Genomic DNA, 18,492 nt, shown 5'->3' with positions numbered 1-18,492 from the left:
TCATTGGTCAAATTAGCGGTACTTTGTTCTTAAATAAATATTCTTCAAAAGCAATCCTTAAAAGAATATTTTATATTTGCATTACTTTCGACTTATGTCTTCGACGTTAGCAGACAAAGTAAAGACAGCTAAGTGATGCATCCCTTATAACAATTCATTTTATATAACTTATAGTCCAAACAAAAAAACTATGCAATTCAACTTTGTCCCATTGTGTTTTGGGGAGCTGAAACTGAGAACTGTCCCTTCTAATACATAGAGTGATTCGTGCAATAATCTTGCTTGGCCGACTCAAGTTTGACATAGATCATGAAACTACATAAAACTGATGTGAAAAGCAACATAAGTCATGCAGGAAATGAACAGCTTTACACAAGCCAGCATTAATACATAACATCCGTCTATGACGAAACAAATTATAAAAGGTGTGTCTGATGAAGTACAAATAATGACCCATCGTTTAAAAGTAGCTTAATTGTTATTCACAAATAACATTGTGTAAGCTCCATTGCCTGCCAGTTTACTTGCTTACTGGCAGCATGTTAAGTGGTTTCCGCTTTCTGGTATGTAATCCCTTTTTGACTGGTATAACTGTAGGGGCCAGTTGTACTATAGTAATAAAAGTCAAACTTGCAAATACATTTCCAAGCTAGGAAAAGCTGAGTATAGAGGTTATACATATTTGAGTTCATAGTGCTATGACTTTTTTTGTCAAATTGGTCTTGCTGAATATATCACATGCACAGGTGACCAGGTGGACAAACAGAATCTAAGTAATATGATTGGTTTAAGTGCTTTCTTTTCCAAGTGTGTGTTTGTCAAACAGATACTCTGCCATGCCATTCTGAGGTGCTCCCATTCGACGTAGGTTGGACACCCAATCACCAAGCTCCTTGATGGACTTGACCTGTTCGTCCAAATAGTGTGTCTCGATGAAGTCGCACATCTGTGGAATTAGGAAATGTTCCATTACATGTATGATACGGATGAGGTGCTCTCCTAACCTGACAGACCTGTTCAATAGAGTGTGAGAATGTGAGGGTATTCAGGGGGGAGTCAGGTGGCTGAGCGGTTAGGGAATCCGGCTAGTAATCTGAAGGTTGCCAGTTCGATTCCCGGCCTTGCGAAATGACGTTGTGTCCTTGGGCAAGGCACTTCACCCTACTTGCCTCGGGGGGGAATGTCCCTGTACTTACTGTAAGTCGCTATGGATAAGAGCGTCTGCTAAATGACTAAATGTAAATGTTCCATTACATGTATGGCACAGCTGCGGTACTCTCCTAACCTGACAGAACTGTTCAATACAGTGTGAGAATGTGAGGGTATGTGTTGTAGTCTCACGTGAGGGTCGCCGTGTTCAGATGCCACTTTGTGCAGGTCCAATAGGGATTGGTTCACACTTTTCTCCAGTTGTAACGCACACTCAAGAGCTTCCAAACCACTCCCCCACTCGTCTCTCTCAGGCTTCTGTAACAGATTACATTTCATACAGATATTATACACATATTTCTTTTCATTTTAATATCAATTCAAATTATAAATGGCAAACACGCATTTTCCAAACCCAAGTGAGAAAAAAAAACATTGACTGGCATTAGCACGAGTGATGTCTGTTTGACGTTCATCAAAGATAAGAATGGGTGGGGTTTCCATGTTGCCTAGTTACATCACTCTTATCAAAAGGAGACCAGATGACTGGTCTAATGCATAATATTGTTCGAAACTGAGCAACCTTGAATTTTTTACATTGAAATATATTCATATTTCACATTTTAAGAGGTTAATTCAAAACCAACAAATTCGGTTGGTGTTTAAACTTCAGTATATTAAGTTTTCGATGCCTTTTAAAATTCTAAACATTATGTCACTGATTTGCTTCCATACACCTGGCCTCTACATTGTCTACTACAGGATGAGGTGGCAGAAAAAGACAAATCAATACAGTGTCTTATGTTTGGTAATGGGATCCCTGTCCTACCCTGATGTCCTGGAGGAAGATCCGGCCTCCGCGCTGATTCTGCACACTCATCAGCTTCTCCGCATGCTCACGTTCCTCCTTAGACTGAGTGCTGAAGAACTTGGCAAAATTTGGCAAGGATTTATCATCCCTGTCAAAATAATAAGACTGGGAAAAAAATATATAAAGTAATTAGATTGAAAAACACGTCCCATAGTATGTTGTAGACGTAGCACGGGTCATTGAGACATTCTTAATGATAAAAGTGGAATCTGGACCATTTAATTTCAGCACTGCGAGGTAGGCCCATACCTCCGGCCCATAACCTCCAAAGCAAGATCCACGGACTTCTTACCATGGAAAGATAGACGTAGGAAGCATATAACTCGAGGTTGATCTGCCTGTTTATAGCAGCCTCACAGTCCTGGTGGAAGTTCTGTCGAACTTGGGAACTCATTTTCTTCTGTTTAAAGCAAAACAAAAACGCATTATCTTGTAGGTGACACCTGAAACTGTCGGACAATCACAAATACTGCACGTAGATAACGAGCACTAGGTATTCAAGGTAGCGAGCTAGCAGTAGCTAACCGTTACAGCTTTCTCTTGACCAAATGTAGCCTAGCTAGTAGCAGCACTAACGTACTAGTCTGACTGAGCAATGAACTTAATTTAGCCGTAATGCCAGCTAGTTAAGACTATCTCCAAGCAAAACAAAAACATTGCAACTGTACTGTAAAGCCACCGAGCGAGGCCAATAAAACAATTGCAAACTGACAAAATAAGGAGTTTGTCTCGTTTGTTTGGTCTCACATAGTACTAATTACACATCTACGATTTCTCACCAGATAGGCTACATATCCTGTGTACTGTAGCTAGTACTGTAGCGTTATTGCTACTGTACTGTAGCGATAGACAAGTAGTTAATGTTGTAATTGCAGCTAACAAAGCATACTGTACAAACCCCAAATTTAAGTTTAAATAGCTCTAATAGGGCAGCTTACCGGGTTTTAAAATGTGCAACTCCGTTATTTGAATTTTTAGCTAGAACTAGCTAGTGCTGATATTATAAGACGCTACCCACTGGTACATAAACACACGTTGCAATGCATGCAGTGTAGCGCGGCAGTCCGTTTGGGAAGGCGGGTGAATTTACCCGCAGAGGTTAGTGTCAAAATAAAAGTCCGATGAAACCGGCGTCATGTCCAACAATATTTTATTATTTCAGAACTTGTGGATAGACGTAGCTCGTGCCTTAGGTCCAAAATCACTACGTCTTATGACGTCCCATAGGTGTAAAACGTTGGGACTCAAATGGAGCAGATTCCAAAACAGAATTCAGGTTTATGATCATGCCAACATGAAATGAAAGGCTTGTGGGTAATTTCAGAATTAAACGAGTTTATCCCACACACAGTGGCTATTTACTTTGTTAACCAAGCATACGTTTTCCATAAAAAAAAGGTTATTTAAGCAAAAAGCCCCAAGAGGCCGTGGTTTACGCTGATTTTAGAACAGGTAAGGGGAGTTGTTAGGCACGACGCGAAGCAGGATTGGAACAACCAGTTTTAGAAACGTTTATTAGATGTCTTTGTCTACATACTAATGTTGGCACTATGCATTCTCCAGAACAGGCTAACTGAAAGGTGATTACCTACCACGACCAGTATAAAAGGTGAGCCATAAAAGGTGAGCCACAATAGCATCTCCACACCACCTCCACAATGAGAACAGCCACTGAATGAATCTTGGTAAAACAGTGTTGTTTCTCAACACTGTACAAAGACATTGTATTTAAAAGAAATCCCCAAATCCACATTAGCTACGATATAAAAAGTAAAAGTGAATTCAATCCCTTCTACTAACAAACAAAACCCAATGTTCTCAACGTAGCACCGATGTTTTTAAAATGGCAGATTTCCCCTTTTAGGCGGCGAGTTCCATACAGCAGAGCTGGTGCGTTTGAAGTAACGTGGTTTGCTCTTGTAAAAGATGTTCTCCAGCTTTAGAAGTTCAACTTCCCCAAAGTAAGTGTGCAAATCCAGTGGGTTGAAATACTGCTTCATTGTTGACTGCTTCAGATTGATGCCTACAGAGGAATAAAGGTCATGAGAACCAACAAAAAGTATTGGATGTCATAGGTGACTTACGGTGATCAATGTCACTCGAACAGTCTAGATGCTGGTGGTGATCGGTACAGCCATGGTATTTACATATAGTATAGTATATATAGTACCACCATTAGCGATCATTAAGATAATACATTTACATTTAGTCATTTAGCAGACGCTCTTATCCAGAGCGACTTACAGTAAGTACACAGACTCCCACCGAGGCAAGTAGGGTGAAGTGCCTTGCCCAAGGACACAACGTCATTTGGGATGGCCGGGAATCGAACCAGCGACCTTCTGATTACTAGCCCGACTCCCTCACCGCTCAGCCACCTGATTCTCTCAATGATAATTTGGGTCATCCAATGTACCTTCTGCCCATGATGGAATGGGTTTTCTCGGTGCAGATTCGTCATCAGTAGAGTCATCGCTTTTTTGGTCCATCCCATAATCCTCAGAGTTTGAGTTCCCGGCAACGGGTTTGTTCCCGCCCTTTGGCGTGATGTCATAGGACTGTGGCGAACCCTGGAGTGGAAAGACAGTTCAAACGAAATCCTTGTGTCCATGTTGTGTCGTGCAAAGGAACGGGTTAGATGTGAAACGCGAACTATCATACCTCTATATCTACAGTCACATTGAGGCCTGGTCCCTTCCGTAAAGGAGTCTTCATTACGGCATGCTGTAAAAGCGTACATCACAAACTCTTCCAAATTTGACAAAACTTTGCAAAGTAACATCAAATTGTACTAGATTTGGCTCATAAAATCCATGATGACCATCAACCAGTGCTTTCATCAGACTACATCTGTCAACTCACCTGAACTTGTGCTGACAGTGCGTTCTTGGCAGCAGCAGCAGCAGCAGCAGCAGCAGCTTCTTTCTCCTTGGCAGCTTCCCTCAGCTTAGCAGCCCTCTCCTCCTCAGCCTGCACCTCCTGCTGGAACAAACACACACACACAAAATGAAGACCTAAACTCACAGGATTCAGGATTAGGAGTAAGTTCCAATAAAGCTTCAGGTAATGACTTAGTCACAATGCGGATGTTCAGATTTCTCAGGACCAGCGCTAAACCGTCATCTATAGGAGAAGCTACTGTATCCAGTTAAGTCATAACTGGTCCCATGTCACCGTGACATTCTTTGTCAGAACTTACCCTCTTTCTCTTTTCCTCCAGCTCTTTTCTCATTTCCTCCAGCTCCCTCTTCTCTTTCTCCCTCGCAGCCTTCTCCACTTCCCTCTTTAGAGCAAGGGTCCTTTCCTGCTCCACTCGATCTCTGAGAAGAGATCGCGAAGGAAGCGACTTAGTGGCAAACCCCAGAAAACGACATCAACACTGGTGAAAAGAGAAATCAACCGAGAGCTGCTACCATTGGTAAACCCACCTTTCAGCAGCTTCTCTCTCCCGCTCTCTCTCTCTCTCCCGCTCTCTCTCCCTCTCACGCTCCTGCTCCTTCTTCAGCTCGATCGCACGGCGGGCTTCTGCCAGCTTGCGAGCCCGTTCCTGTTCCTCCTCTGCCCTCCGCTTGGCCTGCATTTCCTGCAAGCATTTCTCCTCCTCTTCCTGAGGTGGTGGAGCAGCATTAATCAAAACGCATTTCAGGCACTTCCAAACTAAAGAACCTTGCACACCGAGTCCGAAATTCATGTCCGAAATGTTCGCACGTTAAAAAATAAATACGACCTCGCGTTATGTCAATCGCGCTTACACACTGCCTAAGAAACTTTCATCCGTCAAAAAAAAAGTTTGTATCGGGTTCGATTTTCAGCGTTTTTCGCATCCATTTCCATTCAGAGCCACCGAATTTTGAGGCTTTTGGTAAACGCATACGAATATTTCGAACTCAGTGTGCAAGGGCCATAACCCACTCAGTTTGCAAGGGCCTTAAACCATGTTCTCACCGCCTGCTGGATCTTCTTCTTCCTTGTCTCCTCCTCCAACTTGCGCTTCTGTTCCAGCTCTTCTTGGCGCTTGGTAGCCATCTTCCTGGCCTTCTCCTCGGCCAGCCGCTCCTCTCGTAGCTGAGCCTGGTAGCACAGGAACACACACGGGAGCTGCACACTGAAGAACAGTCTAGAACTTAACTTTCAGATTTCCGTGCCGCCGTCCTAACCCTTCACCCACCTTGTTGTTCTTCTCTCTTCTCATCTTAAGCTTTTCCTCCTCATCCTTCACTCGAGCCTCGACAACCTTCCTCAGTCTTTCATCCCTCTTCCTGAAAAGACACACAATCACACAAGTTAACTTGCTGGTAGAGTAGCATGAGGCTGATCTAACTAGAGTCTTTAAACTAAATGACACACTTTTTCAGCTCCTCTAGTCTTTTTTTCTTGTCCTCCTCCATCTTTCTCCTTCGTTCCTCTTCCTGCTCTTGCTTCTTCTTAAGAGCATCCAGTTTCAGTTGCTCTTTTTTCTAAATAACAGAAACATTTTAATTAAATGGTGTGCCATACAGTTACAAAGACCATACAATAAGTTACACCAAAATGAAATACTACTAGTGAAATCCAGAAAGGGTGAGTATTATTAAAACAATGAAAATGGATGACAGGGATACGATCATCAGTTAATAGATGTATTTTTCAACCGTGGCATGTTAAAAGTAGGGATGGGCATTTCAAGTCAAAATACTATTTGATATTCACTGGGAACTATTCGACCATTCTAAGTGGTCGACACAACTTTTTGGTGGCTGTAGTAGTTTTTCGCTTTGAATGTTTCTCCTTTTTGTACAGTGGCATGTGATCTCACAGCGCCTAGCACAGTCACAGGAACCTGGTAGTAACACGTTCTTCTTTTGTTATTTAATGTTGGTTGGCAAACAGCTTTTTTGTGCATTACCGCCACCCTCTGGCTGTAATAACGCATTACTTACTACCAGGCACCGGAAAAAGCAAGGAAACATACATATTTTCATACTATTAGATTTGTTTATTTAAAAACTATTGTGACAGTACAACCCATCCCTAGTTAAAAGTTTATCATGTCATACCCAATTGTACAAAACATCACGATTATATCGACAAACCCAGATGAGGTGGCAGGAAGGGGATGACAAGGTGTGCACACATTCAGTCAGACACCTAAATACCTACACAACCACTCAACTGTTAATAACACCAGTACATTAACTACAACTTACCACTAAACCACGGCTCAACTGGAAAGATAGAAAAAGTTGTGAGACCTAGTACCTTGGTAATACAATGATTTTTTTTATTTTATTTTTACATCCAATCTCTGCCGGCATAAAATTAACAAATGGAAAAGCAATCGAGTTTGTGTGAAGACCAAGTTTGGGTTAAACTCACCGCAAGGTCTACTTTGTGAGGCGTAGTGTTTTTGATGAAGGACTTCATCATACTGCTGCGACCCATAGAGCTTGGAGTCATCATCAGAAGCTGGTTCTTCTGCACAGTCTGGAGGAAGGATCTCATGTTGGGCCGTATTGCCTACGCCATAGAGACCATCCAAAACATTTGGTTGTTATTAGGCATGTTATGACAAAGACGGGGAAACGTCAGTATAAAATGACAACACGGGTGCTAAGCAGAGTGAGCGTACAGTCTGGCTTCTCTTGGGAGACGGCTTCTTCCTGGGGCTCTGGAAGTCCTCTGCTGCATCGGCTGCTCTGCGCTTCGAGTTTGAACGAGACCTACAACCAAACAGACAGTTAACACAATGTATTTTTACCATCATCTCACTGACAGTAGGCATTTTTCCTCAAATGTGTTAACATATTGTACAGTGACTTACCTTAAGCTTGATTGTGATTGAGGCTTTTCCCCGTGGTCATCTATAAGTAAATTCAGAATGTTTATCTCCTACTTATGTTATCATTAGGAATAAGAAACTAGACGGATAAGCTATTTTGTGATCAAAATGTTTTGACAGCAGTGTGCACAAAATGATAGCATTATGAGCCATACCTGATGCCTCTGGGGTTCCACTCTTGTCCTGGTTGCTGATGGCAGCGGAGGAAAGCGTGGTGGGGGGGATTTGGGCAGTGGAGCGGGTGAGACGACTGTGGACAGCCTCTGGTCTCCTCTCTGTATCCCCCATCTGAATGTCTACATCTGACCACACACTAAGGAAAACACACAGGTCATCTACAGGACCTACCAGTAGATCTGTTCAAAAGCTGGGAAACGGAGCAACAAGTTCCAATCAAATATTTACTCAGGGTTTAAACAATATTAAGTCAAAAGTTATTATAGAACTGCTTACCCTTCTGTGGTTGTAACAACCACATCTTCGCCACTGGACAACAACAAGACATCTTCTGCAGAGAGATGACATTGACACACCATGTCAACGCCTGACTAGAATGCAACGATTCCTTTTCAGAAAATATTACACTCACTGCCTCTTGCCTTCTGTGGCTACCCATGTTTACATGATGTTTACAATTGAGTGTTGTAATGAGACTCGGAATGGGACTGCCCTGGGCTCTTTACTCACCACTGACGTTCCTGCTTGAGCTTCCGGCTCGAGCCTTCTTCTTCTTCATGAAGGAGCGTCTGGAGGCCCGGCGCATTGACTCCTGGGTCATGCTGTGACGCAGACCAGCCAGGGAGCGCCGGAGGCTGAGGGAATGCCGCACGGAGCTTCTGCGTGAACTGGAGGGTTCCGTGGTAGCTATGGCAATCTTAACCGCGGAGCGTCCAGGGGAAGACTCTGCCTTTAACAGGATCTCAGCAGACAGGCGGTCAGCAGCAGAAAGTTTCACCGTAGCTTCTTGCATGCGTGTCTGAGGTGGAGATTGGGCCGTGCTTGAAGGGGACGGGTGGGAGCTGGCGTACGCCACCGCAGCTTCTGTCTGGGCATGGGAGTAGTTCTCGTGTTTTTCTGTGACGGACTTCTCTTCTGGCACCGTGTCTGCTGTCTTGTTGCGAGTGTTGCGTTTGGGCTCTTCTGGGAATAACTCAGAGGCGACTGCCTCTGGGCCAACTTCAGTTTCAGCAATGAGATTAAGTTTATTCACTGAAGAAATACGTAGGTTGCGCTTGCCCTTTGAACTCCTATGGGTCAAAACAGTTTTGTTACTTTTGTGTTATACATGAGAGCAGTGTAGACTAGTGCAACAGAAGCAATTTACCGTCTTTTGCGGTTTTCTTCCTGTCCCGCAGAAATACGTTTCCTGCGACTGGTTTTCTTCTGAATTGGAGTCTTTGGCATCAATTCAGGTTCTGCACTGAAGTCGCTGTAATGTATAGGTCTTTATGAATGAACAACTTAAAATATACAGTTGTTGTTTAGATCGTTCCGGATTTTGTAAATTTAAGATGACCGGTCTATCATCTCTGCTTGATCAGAGACAGCTAGTTATAAAACTATAAGACAATAAGTTACTGGATTGTTATCAAACCTTGAGAACATCCGGTTGGCTTCCTGCTGAATTTCTTCCAGCCAGACCATATGGACATTTTCGATATCACTGATATATTCCTGTATTTTGCCATCGAACGTTTTCACGAGAGAACGTGTACACGAAAGAACAGAGCAGCTCATGGTTGCAGCGTGACTGAAAGAAACACAGATTGGAGTTAGCTAGCTAGGCTAACAACAGGCAAAGCTACAGCTACCTATGTTAGACTGGAAAAATAAATCTTTGTCAACAACGGAAAAACGTTTGGTGAAAAACAACTTTGTGAGCTTATAAATAAATGTGTGCTGGACGACGTCGTTGATAGTAGCTAACTTTACTTGCTAATTTGCAACGAGGCGGACTGTCTAAACGCGCATAACATTAGAGCTAGCTCTAGCTTATGTGCAAACAATTCTATGAATAGTAGTCAAAGTGAAAAGAAAGTATACCAACTTTTTACCTATGGTTGATAAAACAACTGGTATCCAACTAACTTGCATCCAGTTCGTGAATATTTTTCATGTAATATTATTCGTGTAAATATTCAGCTGTCCCAATCGGGTAAATTCACCACTATAAAAGATCGCAAACAACCACTTCGGTTCAGTGGCGCCCGCTGAAACCGTTCAAATTGTGTTAGCCAATCGGAGGCATTTCTGAAAAGATATTCGATTTGAACCAATAAAAAGCTTCTTCTTCTTCTTTTGGTTTTATGGCGGATTGCAACTAACTTTTAAGGGGCGCATTACCGCCACCTACCCTTCGGGAGTGGCTGGCTCAAATAGTAAGATAAACGGGGGAGAAAGAAAAGAGGGAAGGGGAAATGGAGAGAGAAGAAACTGAGAGAGAGAGAGAGAGAGAGAGAGAGAGAGAGAGAGAGAGAGAGAGAGAGAGAGAGAAAGCGAGAAGTGGGAGAGGTGGAGCGAAATAAAGAAAGGGGGGATGCGTGTGTGTGTGTGTGTGAGAGGGAGACATTTTACAAATCTTGCTACACCTGTCATAAGCACGTTTATCATATCCTTGTCTTATAAAGAAACAATTAAGAAATACATTTGGAGATACTTTCATTGTTGACAGACAGACCTGCCCTAGACCATGTTGGCCTTGCTCACTCTCCTCTGTGAAGATGTCTAATGGTTTGAGTGCTGCTCAGGCCTGAGAGTAATCTCCTGTCCTGGTGCTGTGTGGCTCCCGGCCTGGTGGTGGGCCAGATGGGGGCCAGGGATCTCCACGCCATCTGCTGCCCTAGAGAAGCAGATTACTGTCTCACTGACACACTGATCCACTGGAGCTCTGCACACTGCTCTGTTCATGCTAGGTGTCAAATCAAATCAAATCAAATTTATTTGTATAGCCCTTTTTACACGCAAGCATGTCACAGAGGGCTTCACATGCGCCCATAGAACTGCCCCTCAACCAACCTAAACCCTCAAGGAAGACAAGGAAAAACTCCCAGAAAAACTCCCACCGGGAGAAAAAATGGAAGAAACCTTGGGAGGAGCAATTCAGAGAGGGATCCCCTCCTCCAGAGACGGTTGGTAAGAGAGAGGAGCAGAACACAAGCTAAACATAGTCATACAGTGTCAATGGGTTTTGAAACACCAAAATCCATTGTTCGGCTTTATAGACGTTGGATGGGACCGGGAAACTCGCTGTTGGCCGTCATGGAGACTGGATTCCGGGTGACGACCTGGTTCAGCGTTGGCAGACCGACGACCAAGCAGGTCCTGACAGCTCAAACCCCCCACACCACAGGGAATGTGTGGGGGGGGGACAGAGAGGAGAGCAGGGATTAGAGAATGCCAGGAGCAGCTAACAGTTACAGTCAAAATAGAATGAGATCCCCACCGGTCAAGTGTGGACTAGTGCAGCAATTTAACAGAGCAAAAAGGGTATTTGATGAAGCCCCACACACCAAAACAACGACAGCCCCCCTCAGTTGGAACATGAAATCTGTTCCAGGGGAAAGAACTCTAAAGTAGGTTATACTTATACGAATAAGGATGAAAACAGCCAGTCCCCCGTTGTCTCCAACTAGTAATAAAAACTATGACAGGTGTGTGTGTGTGTGTGTGTGTGTGGGTGTGTGTGTGGGTGTGTGTGTGGGTGTGTGTGTGTGTGTGGATGAGAGAGAGAGAGAGAGAGAGAGAGAGAGAGAGAGAGAGAGAGAGAGAGAGAGAGAGAGAGAGAGAGAGAGAGAAAGCGAGAAGTGGGAGAGGTGGAGCGAAATAAAGAAAGGGGGGATGCGTGTGTGTGTGTGTGTGTGTGAGAGGGAGAAATTTTACAAATCTTGCTACACCTGTCATAAGCACGTTTATCATATCCTTGTCTTATAAAGAAACAATTAAGAAATACATTTGGAGATACTTTCATTGTTGCCAAGAAACGCTTCTGCCGTCTCACGCTTGATATGTTTGTGCACGCCTATCTTTGTGTGCTGTGTGTGTGTTATATGCCCCATCTCAGTTCCCCAGGCGGGGTCTCGAATATCTGGGCTCCAACCTCAGAGAGGAATGTCTGCGCTTCAGGGTTTTAGTTCACAGGCCCCAACAAGCACCAGCCAAACCACACCTTTGTACACACATACACTGGTCCACATTTCGTCAGCCGAGATCTGTGTCCGCGTATGCACAATCACACACGATTCAAGGTAATACAGGGTTGATATTGTGAATGTGCATGCGGGCTGTGTGAACACACGTACATTTATATAGAAATGCAACAGTGTCCAGTTATATGATACAATAGCGTGTTACCCAAACACCCTGGAACCCAGGACAACGCTCACTCTCATCTTACAAGCAGGGGCCGCCGTGCGGTTGCCTTCTGTTTTTACGAAACTCGGGAGTGTCTGCTTGGCCTTAAGGCGCGCCCTGCGCCGTAGACGGGCTGCGCATTCGTCGAGGGAGACAACACAGAAACGCATAGGTAGCAGGACAATGGGCACGTAGACGGAACAGGGAAATCCTCCCTGTGACAGTTTATTGGGTAACTATCTAACTGAGTTCAGATACGATGATGAGTCGGGTCCGACCTGGCTACTGCCGCCAGGAGGTGAACAAAACCACATGGGAGGTACCAGAACGGTACCGTGAACTGACTCAGGTGGGGACGGGAGCTTACGGGACTGTTTGGTAAGTGTAATGACAATCTGGTTCTAAAGAGGTGTCACGTGTACATTTAGTAGTATATGCACGTTATTTCTCATTGAGGAAACTACTGGGCAGCCCAGTACAATAGAACACAAACTAATTGTGTATGTTGTAGCATATATTTGTTCCTACTGCGGAGGGTCATGTTGGATAAAACAAATCACTTAACGAAACCTGAGCACACCAAACCACAGGACATGCTTGATTTACTTCCTTGTCTGTTCATGTTTTATTTGAGATTTGTTTTATTTGAGATTTTTTTCCATTCATTATTCATAGAACATACGTTTTTTAGAGCAGCCTACATAGTTAGGGACACGCTAATTGCACACAGCTGCAAACTATTATTCATTTGTTATAACAAGCTGTGTCCAATGAGCTTGTTACGTTGTTGTTATCAATGTTTAACGAAGTGGGCGTGTACGAACTGGGGGTGTAAACATGTTAACGAATTACTCAACAAAATTGTTTTTACTGAATGTGTCTGCTGTCAAATTGACAGTAATGTGTTGGTTACGTGAGTTCGTTTATGTGTGTGTGTGTCTGTTTGTGTGGATTGGTGGTGGAAGGGGGCTTCTACAACTGCTTTAATAGAGTTTGTCATGTGAAAGTTCACGCTAGTTCAAGTAAACGCGTGACTTGAATACATAGATAACATGCTATTCTCATTGCGTTTTTATCCACGTCTCCGCACCTCACCAGACTCGCAACATCTGCATAGATAGGCTACCATATTTCTGTACATTCGTATCCCTCTTTCTAACTCCAACATTCCCCCCATACCTTTCCCTCCTCCCTTCCTTCATCATTCCATCCCTCGTTCTCTCTACAGCTCGGCGCTGGACTTTAGGACAGGCACCAAGGTGGCCATTAAGAAGCTCCACAGACCCTTCCAGTCAGAGCTGTTTGCTAAGAGAGCTTACAGGGAGCTGCGTCTGCTCAAACACATGAAGCATGACAACGTGAGACGCCGCTCTGCATGTCCTGTCTGTCTGCATGTTCTCCCATGGGTCCCCTCTGTGTTACAGGGATGCAGTTTTGCTGTTCCAACCCAAACCATGTCTACCAGGGCTAACCCTGGTACTAACCCTGGTACTAACCCTGGTAGAACACTGAACCTTCAGCAGGCAGGCAAAGCTGTTGTTGGTTAGAGATGACACACCTGGTGTCTCTGAACATGCAGTGCCCACAGCTGAACAGTTGTTTATTCCAGGACCATTCATGTTTGCTGGACCAAACTACCTTTCTGTTTAGATATACACCTGATTTGTCATTCTCTCATCATCCCTTAATCATCCTTTCATCATCTGCTAAATATTGTCTCTCTCTCTCTCTCCCTCTCTGTCTTTCTCTTTCCCGCTCACTCATTTAGTCTCCGCTCTCTCTCTCTCTCTCTCTCTCTCTCTCTCTCTCTCTCTCTCTCTCTCTCTCTCTCTCTCTCTCTCTCTCTCTCTCTCTCTCTCTCTCTCTCTCTCTCTCTCTCTCTCTCTCTCTCTCTCTCTCTCTCTCTTGGTGTCTCTCTCTCTCTGTCTGTCTCTCTGTCTGTCTCTCTCTCTCTCTCTCTCTCTTGGTGTCTCTCTCTCTCTCTGTCTTTCTTTCTTTTATATCTCTGTGTTAGGTGATTGGACTACTAGATGTGTTTACAGCTAACCTGTCATTGGATAGATTCCTGGACTTGTGAGTTTACGGTGCTATTTCACATTTTGTATTCATCTGTGTATTACACTGTGTTGATTTCATGTAGCAAACAAACAATCTATATCCCTCTCTCACTTTTGACCTCCTTTTCTCTCCCTCTTCTTCTCTCTCTTTCTCTCTCCTTCTCCACCCCCTCTCTCTTCCCTTCTCTCTCCTTCTCTCTCACCATCTCCTTCTCTCTCTTCCTCTCTTCCTCTCCACCCCCTCTCATTCCCCCCCTCTCTCCTTCTCTCTCTCCCTCCGTTCGTCTCCCAGTTACCTGGTTATGCCCTTCATGGGTACAGACCTGGGGAAGCTGATGAAAATGGAGAGACTGTCTGAAGAGAAGGTCCAGTACCTTGTCTACCAGATGCTGAAGGGCCTCAAGGTAGAGACACTCGATGCATGACACACACACACACACCCACCCACCCACCACAAACACACACCACAAACAGTAACCCACTTTCACATCCTGCCTTAACCCTGATGTTGGTGATGTAACAATTTACCTGTCATCTCTGCTGCAGTACATCCATTCAGCTGGGATCATCCACAGGGTGAGTGTGTCTTCATGTGTGTGCAAACACATACAGTATGGATGACCATATTAGGAATAACATATTAGTGGCAATACTGTCATTAATGTGATCATGTGACCTTGATGTGTGCAGGATCTCAAACCAGGAAACCTGGCCATCAACCAGGAGTGTGAACTCAAGGTATGTGCACAGTTTAAACTTTCATTACTTGCTCACTTTCATTATGTTGTGGTATCTTATAACTTTTCTGTCTGTAAAACTGGTCTGGTGTCCTGTCGGAGCAGGGGTCTTGTCTGGTGACATGGTCATGCGTGTGTGTGTGTGTGTGCGTGCATGTGTGTGTCAGATCCTGGACTTTGGCCTGGCTCGGCAGACAGACAGTGAGATGACTGGGTACGTGGTGACGCGCTGGTACAGAGCCCCTGAGGTCATTCTCAGTTGGATGCACTACACCCAGACTGGTCAGTACACCCACACACACACACACACACACACACACACACATACAAACACACGCACATACACGCACATACATCAATGTTCCCTAGTGGGGGCTAAAGGGTCCGTTGATCAGACTAGGCTGTACATGTGACTGCTCTGCCCCTGCTGAGAACCCTCTTTGTCTCCTCCCCTTCTCCTCCTCCCCCCCTCGTCTCTGTGCAGTGGACATGTGGTCAGTGGGCTGCATCATGGCAGAGATGCTCCTGGGGAAGCCGCTGTTTAAAGGAAACGACCGTATCCTCTGCTCCTCACCCCGTCTCACCCCTCCGAACATGCACAACATCCACCCAGAGAGAATCTATAAACACATATTCGTTTATAGATTTTTCGGTGGTTCTAAGCTAAATGTGTTTAGTAAGGCTTGTTGAACCGACTCAAGTGGGATTCAAGTCATGATGCGCTCACCTTTTCTATGACATAGAAACCTTTTCTTGACCCGTGACTCTCAGACCTGGATCAGCTGACAGAGATCATGAAAATTACAGGGACGCCAACTCAGGAGTTCATCACCAAGATGAAGTCTCAGGACGTGAGTTGTACGCGTGTACACACACACACACACTTGCACACAAACACATAGACACACACACACGCATACGCACACGCACATGCACACGCACACACGCTGGAAATAAATGGAAGTGTCACCGGAAAACTCCCTGTCCTTCTGATCAGTGCTTGTATTGTATGTGGTTGGGCTGGTTCCTCCCAGGCTAAGAACTACATCAAAAGTCTCCCCAAAGCCCCAAAGAAAGACCTTCAGCAGCTCTTTCTCAAAGCCAAGCCTCAGGGTGAGACACACATCTTTAGCCACAAATCTTTATTCTCGATTTGTTTCGATCTCATTACATATTTGGTTCATATTACACACTTAGGTCAGAAGCTTCCATTTCCCGCAAGCTAATCCCTCTCCTCCTCCACTGCTCCCCTCCTCCCCTCCTCACTTCCTCCTCCCTTCCACCTTCTCCTCACCTCCCCCTCCTCCTCACCTCCTCCTCCCCCTCTCATCCCCTCCAGCGGTGAATGTGCTGGAGCGTATGCTGCTGTTGGACCCAGACAGGCGTGTGACGGCGGCAGAGGCCCTGGGCCTTCCCTACTTCTCCGAGTTCAGGGAGCCAGAGGAGGAGACGGAGGCCCAGCCCTACGACACGTCCTTGGACAACACAGAGCTGCCCCTGGAGCAGTGGAAACGTGAGGGGAGGGAGGGGACGGGCGGAGGGGACGGGCGGAGGGGAGTTGAGGAACGAGAGGGGACGGAGTGGAGGGGGGAAAGCGGGTGGTGGGTGAGGGTGGAGGGGTGGTAAGGGAGGGAGGGGGAGATGACAGGGAAAGGAGTGGAGGGAAGAGGTGAAAGGGAGAGATGAGGTAAAAATGATGTCTGACGCCTCTGGAACTACTTGTTGTCTGTAAGTGAAAACATGACTGCTTCCTGTCTGTTTTGTTTCCGTCTCTCTCTCTCTCTCTCTCTCTCTCTCTCTCTCTCTCTGTCTCTGTCTCTGTCTCTGTCTCTGTCTCTGTCTCTGTCTCTGTCTCTCTCCCTCCAGGTCACACGTACACAGAGATCCTGGCTTTCCAGCCTGTGGTGGTCGAGCCCAAAGAAACCTCACTGTGAGAGGAGCCGGTCTGTGGTATCAACCCCCACCACCCTCACATAGCCATAATACCAGTCATCATCCGCTGTGGGAACCCTTCCTATGTGTGTGTACCGTACTGTACATGTGCTTGTGTGTGTATGTGTTCACTGTATCTGTGTGTATCAGTCTCCACTGCTCAGTGACAAGTCTGTTTTTGATGGCTTGGTTGTCCTTACCACAGGACATGTGACATCTGTGTGTGTTCTATATAGAACACATCTGTGTCTGTTCTATATAGAACACATCTGTGTGTGTTCTATCTGTGTGACCCTTCTCCTTGAAGTGTAGCTCCTCTCATGGCCTTAATGAAAGAACTAAACTGCCTGACAATAATATGAAATACTCCTGGGTGGAGTCAGATGGCTGAGCGGTTAGGGAATCAGGCTAGTAATCAGAAGGTCGCTGGTTTGATTCCCGGCTGTGCCAAATGACGTTGTGTCCTTGGGCAAGGCACTTCACCCTACTTGCCTCGGGGGAATGTCTCTGTACTCACTGTAAGTCGCTCTGGATAAGAGCGTCTGCTAAATGACTAAAATGAAATGAGGGTGCTCACTCAATGGTTTGTTGTTGTTGTCCTAGTGGAAAGTGCAATGTACCAAGCGCAGTTTCACATCTGGCCTGCGGTAATAATGCTTCTTACACTGTATGAGTCGTATTTGATTAAAATTGCTTTCTTAATAAGTCTTGTTTGTTATTCTGGACTTTGCTGCTCTGTTGATGCTTCCTGTCGTCTCCACTAGGGGGCAGCACACACACACCACACTGAGGAGCGTGTCGAGAACACGAACGGGTGTTTACGCTACATTACATTTTCCGTCACCGAGGTGTGTGGAATCTTCTGTCTGTGCGTAAGTGATCTCTGATGCCAGACCCTGCCAGTCACTCTATCTCCCCATGAAGGACTTTCTGCCGTGAGCCGCAGTAGCCCTGGGTGCGTGTCACGCTGAATTAGATCCCCCGCCCCTCCCTCGGGGATGGTTCATTGTGGAGTCACAGAGTTCTCTTTTCAGACAGGAAAACAGCGATGAAAGCACATTTTTCTATACACCCCCCCCCCTTTCCTCTCCTGTCTTCTCGTGTCTTGTTGTCTCTTCTCTCCTCCCCTCCTATCCTCTCCCCTCCTATCCTCTGCCCTCCTATCCTCTGCCATCCTATCCTCTCCCCTCCTATCCTCTTCTCTCCTCTCCCCTCCTATCCTCTCCCCTCCTATCCTCTTCTCTCCTACACAGCTGTCAATCCACCAGTTTATTTTCAGAGCTTGTTGGATTTGAGCTGCACATTTTTCCCCCACCCTCTACCCTCATTGGACGATCTTAGAGTGTGCTTTTAGAAATGCCCTCTCTCTGTTCACACACACTCACACACACACACATACCCTGACACAGAGGCCAGTATGTGTGGAATGAGAGCGATGCCCAAACATTGAATCGACCTGGGTCATTCTGGGTTTCTTAAAGGGGAATGTCCATCACCAGGCTGTTTGTTTTCAATGGCAGAGAGGAGGACGTCAAGGGGTGGACCCAGCTCTGGATCATCCCTAAATACCTCAGAGAC

At 45.4% G+C, this 18,492-nt stretch overlaps 3 protein-coding genes across 5 annotated transcripts; 1 reads left to right on the top strand and 2 right to left on the bottom strand.

The window, feature by feature from the left end:
• Window positions 1-54: 54 nt before the first annotated feature.
• fth1b (ferritin, heavy polypeptide 1b) lies at window positions 55-3,074 on the bottom strand. Its single transcript, XM_047034078.1, has 5 exons — window positions 2,959-3,074; window positions 2,313-2,420; window positions 1,979-2,125; window positions 1,342-1,467; window positions 55-946 (listed from the first exon to the last, which is right to left on the bottom strand). Exons 2-5 carry the CDS (start codon window positions 2,412-2,414, stop codon window positions 788-790), a joined length of 534 nt encoding a protein of 177 aa, XP_046890034.1. The 5' UTR covers window positions 2,415-2,420; window positions 2,959-3,074; the 3' UTR covers window positions 55-787.
• Window positions 2,959-10,062, bottom strand: LOC124476747 (inner centromere protein-like). Of its 3 annotated transcripts, none has more exons than XM_047034065.1 (19): window positions 9,893-10,062; window positions 9,433-9,588; window positions 9,163-9,267; window positions 8,526-9,085; window positions 8,292-8,346; window positions 7,994-8,151; window positions 7,821-7,860; window positions 7,629-7,719; window positions 7,376-7,516; window positions 7,207-7,224; window positions 6,368-6,477; window positions 6,189-6,279; window positions 5,966-6,091; window positions 5,449-5,627; window positions 5,220-5,340; window positions 4,883-5,002; window positions 4,682-4,744; window positions 4,437-4,590; window positions 2,959-4,043 (listed from the first exon to the last, which is right to left on the bottom strand). In XM_047034065.1, the coding sequence occupies exons 2-19, from the start codon at window positions 9,573-9,575 to the stop codon at window positions 3,859-3,861; spliced, it is 2,460 nt and encodes an 819-aa protein (XP_046890021.1). In that variant the 5' UTR covers window positions 9,576-9,588; window positions 9,893-10,062; the 3' UTR covers window positions 2,959-3,858. The 3 variants fall into 3 exon arrangements, with proteins under 3 accessions (XP_046890021.1, XP_046890022.1, XP_046890023.1); XM_047034066.1 differs by having other exon boundaries at window positions 4,883-4,999; XM_047034067.1 differs by lacking the exon at window positions 7,207-7,224 and having other exon boundaries at window positions 9,893-10,061.
• Window positions 10,063-12,054: 1,992 nt separating this feature from the next.
• Window positions 12,055-17,363, top strand: LOC124476751 (mitogen-activated protein kinase 12-like). Its single transcript, XM_047034076.1, has 12 exons — window positions 12,055-12,566; window positions 13,417-13,546; window positions 14,203-14,261; window positions 14,538-14,649; window positions 14,792-14,821; window positions 14,936-14,983; window positions 15,150-15,264; window positions 15,467-15,538; window positions 15,754-15,833; window positions 16,017-16,095; window positions 16,322-16,495; window positions 16,849-17,363. The coding sequence occupies exons 1-12, from the start codon at window positions 12,448-12,450 to the stop codon at window positions 16,914-16,916; spliced, it is 1,086 nt and encodes a 361-aa protein (XP_046890032.1). The 5' UTR covers window positions 12,055-12,447; the 3' UTR covers window positions 16,917-17,363.
• Window positions 17,364-18,492: the final 1,129 nt, after the last annotated feature.

This window comes from Hypomesus transpacificus, chromosome 14 (assembly GCF_021917145.1).
Source record: "Hypomesus transpacificus isolate Combined female chromosome 14, fHypTra1, whole genome shotgun sequence".
Taxonomy (NCBI): Eukaryota; Metazoa; Chordata; class Actinopteri; order Osmeriformes; family Osmeridae; genus Hypomesus; species Hypomesus transpacificus.
This window is presented reverse-complemented; position numbering and strand designations above follow the sequence as displayed.

Bases quoted from the DNA above. Each gene is read 5' to 3' on its own strand.
- fth1b (XM_047034078.1), bottom strand. From the start codon at position 2,414: ATGAGTTCCCAAGTTCGACAGAACTTCCACCAGGACTGTGAGGCTGCT. The intron at 2,126-2,312 runs GTAAGAAGTCCG...TTTTTTTCCCAG, and splicing joins CCTACGTCTATCTTTCCATG to TCTTATTATTTTGACAGGGA. The intron at 1,468-1,978 runs GTAGGACAGGGA...AATCTGTTACAG, and splicing joins TCTTCCTCCAGGACATCAGG to AAGCCTGAGAGAGACGAGTG.
- LOC124476747 (XM_047034065.1), bottom strand. From the start codon at position 9,575: ATGAGCTGCTCTGTTCTTTCGTGTACACGTTCTCTCGTGAAAACGTTC. The intron at 9,086-9,162 runs GTAAATTGCTTC...TTTGACCCATAG, and splicing joins GAAGAAAACCGCAAAAGACG to GAGTTCAAAGGGCAAGCGCA. The intron at 5,003-5,219 runs GTAAGTTCTGAC...TGTTTGTTCCAG, and splicing joins TGGAGGAAAAGAGAAAGAGG to CAGGAGGTGCAGGCTGAGGA.
- LOC124476751 (XM_047034076.1), top strand. From the start codon at position 12,448: ATGATGAGTCGGGTCCGACCTGGCTACTGCCGCCAGGAGGTGAACAAA. The intron at 13,547-14,202 runs GTGAGACGCCGC...TCTCTGTGTTAG, and splicing joins AACACATGAAGCATGACAAC to GTGATTGGACTACTAGATGT. The intron at 15,539-15,753 runs GTATCCTCTGCT...CGTGACTCTCAG, and splicing joins GCTGTTTAAAGGAAACGACC to ACCTGGATCAGCTGACAGAG.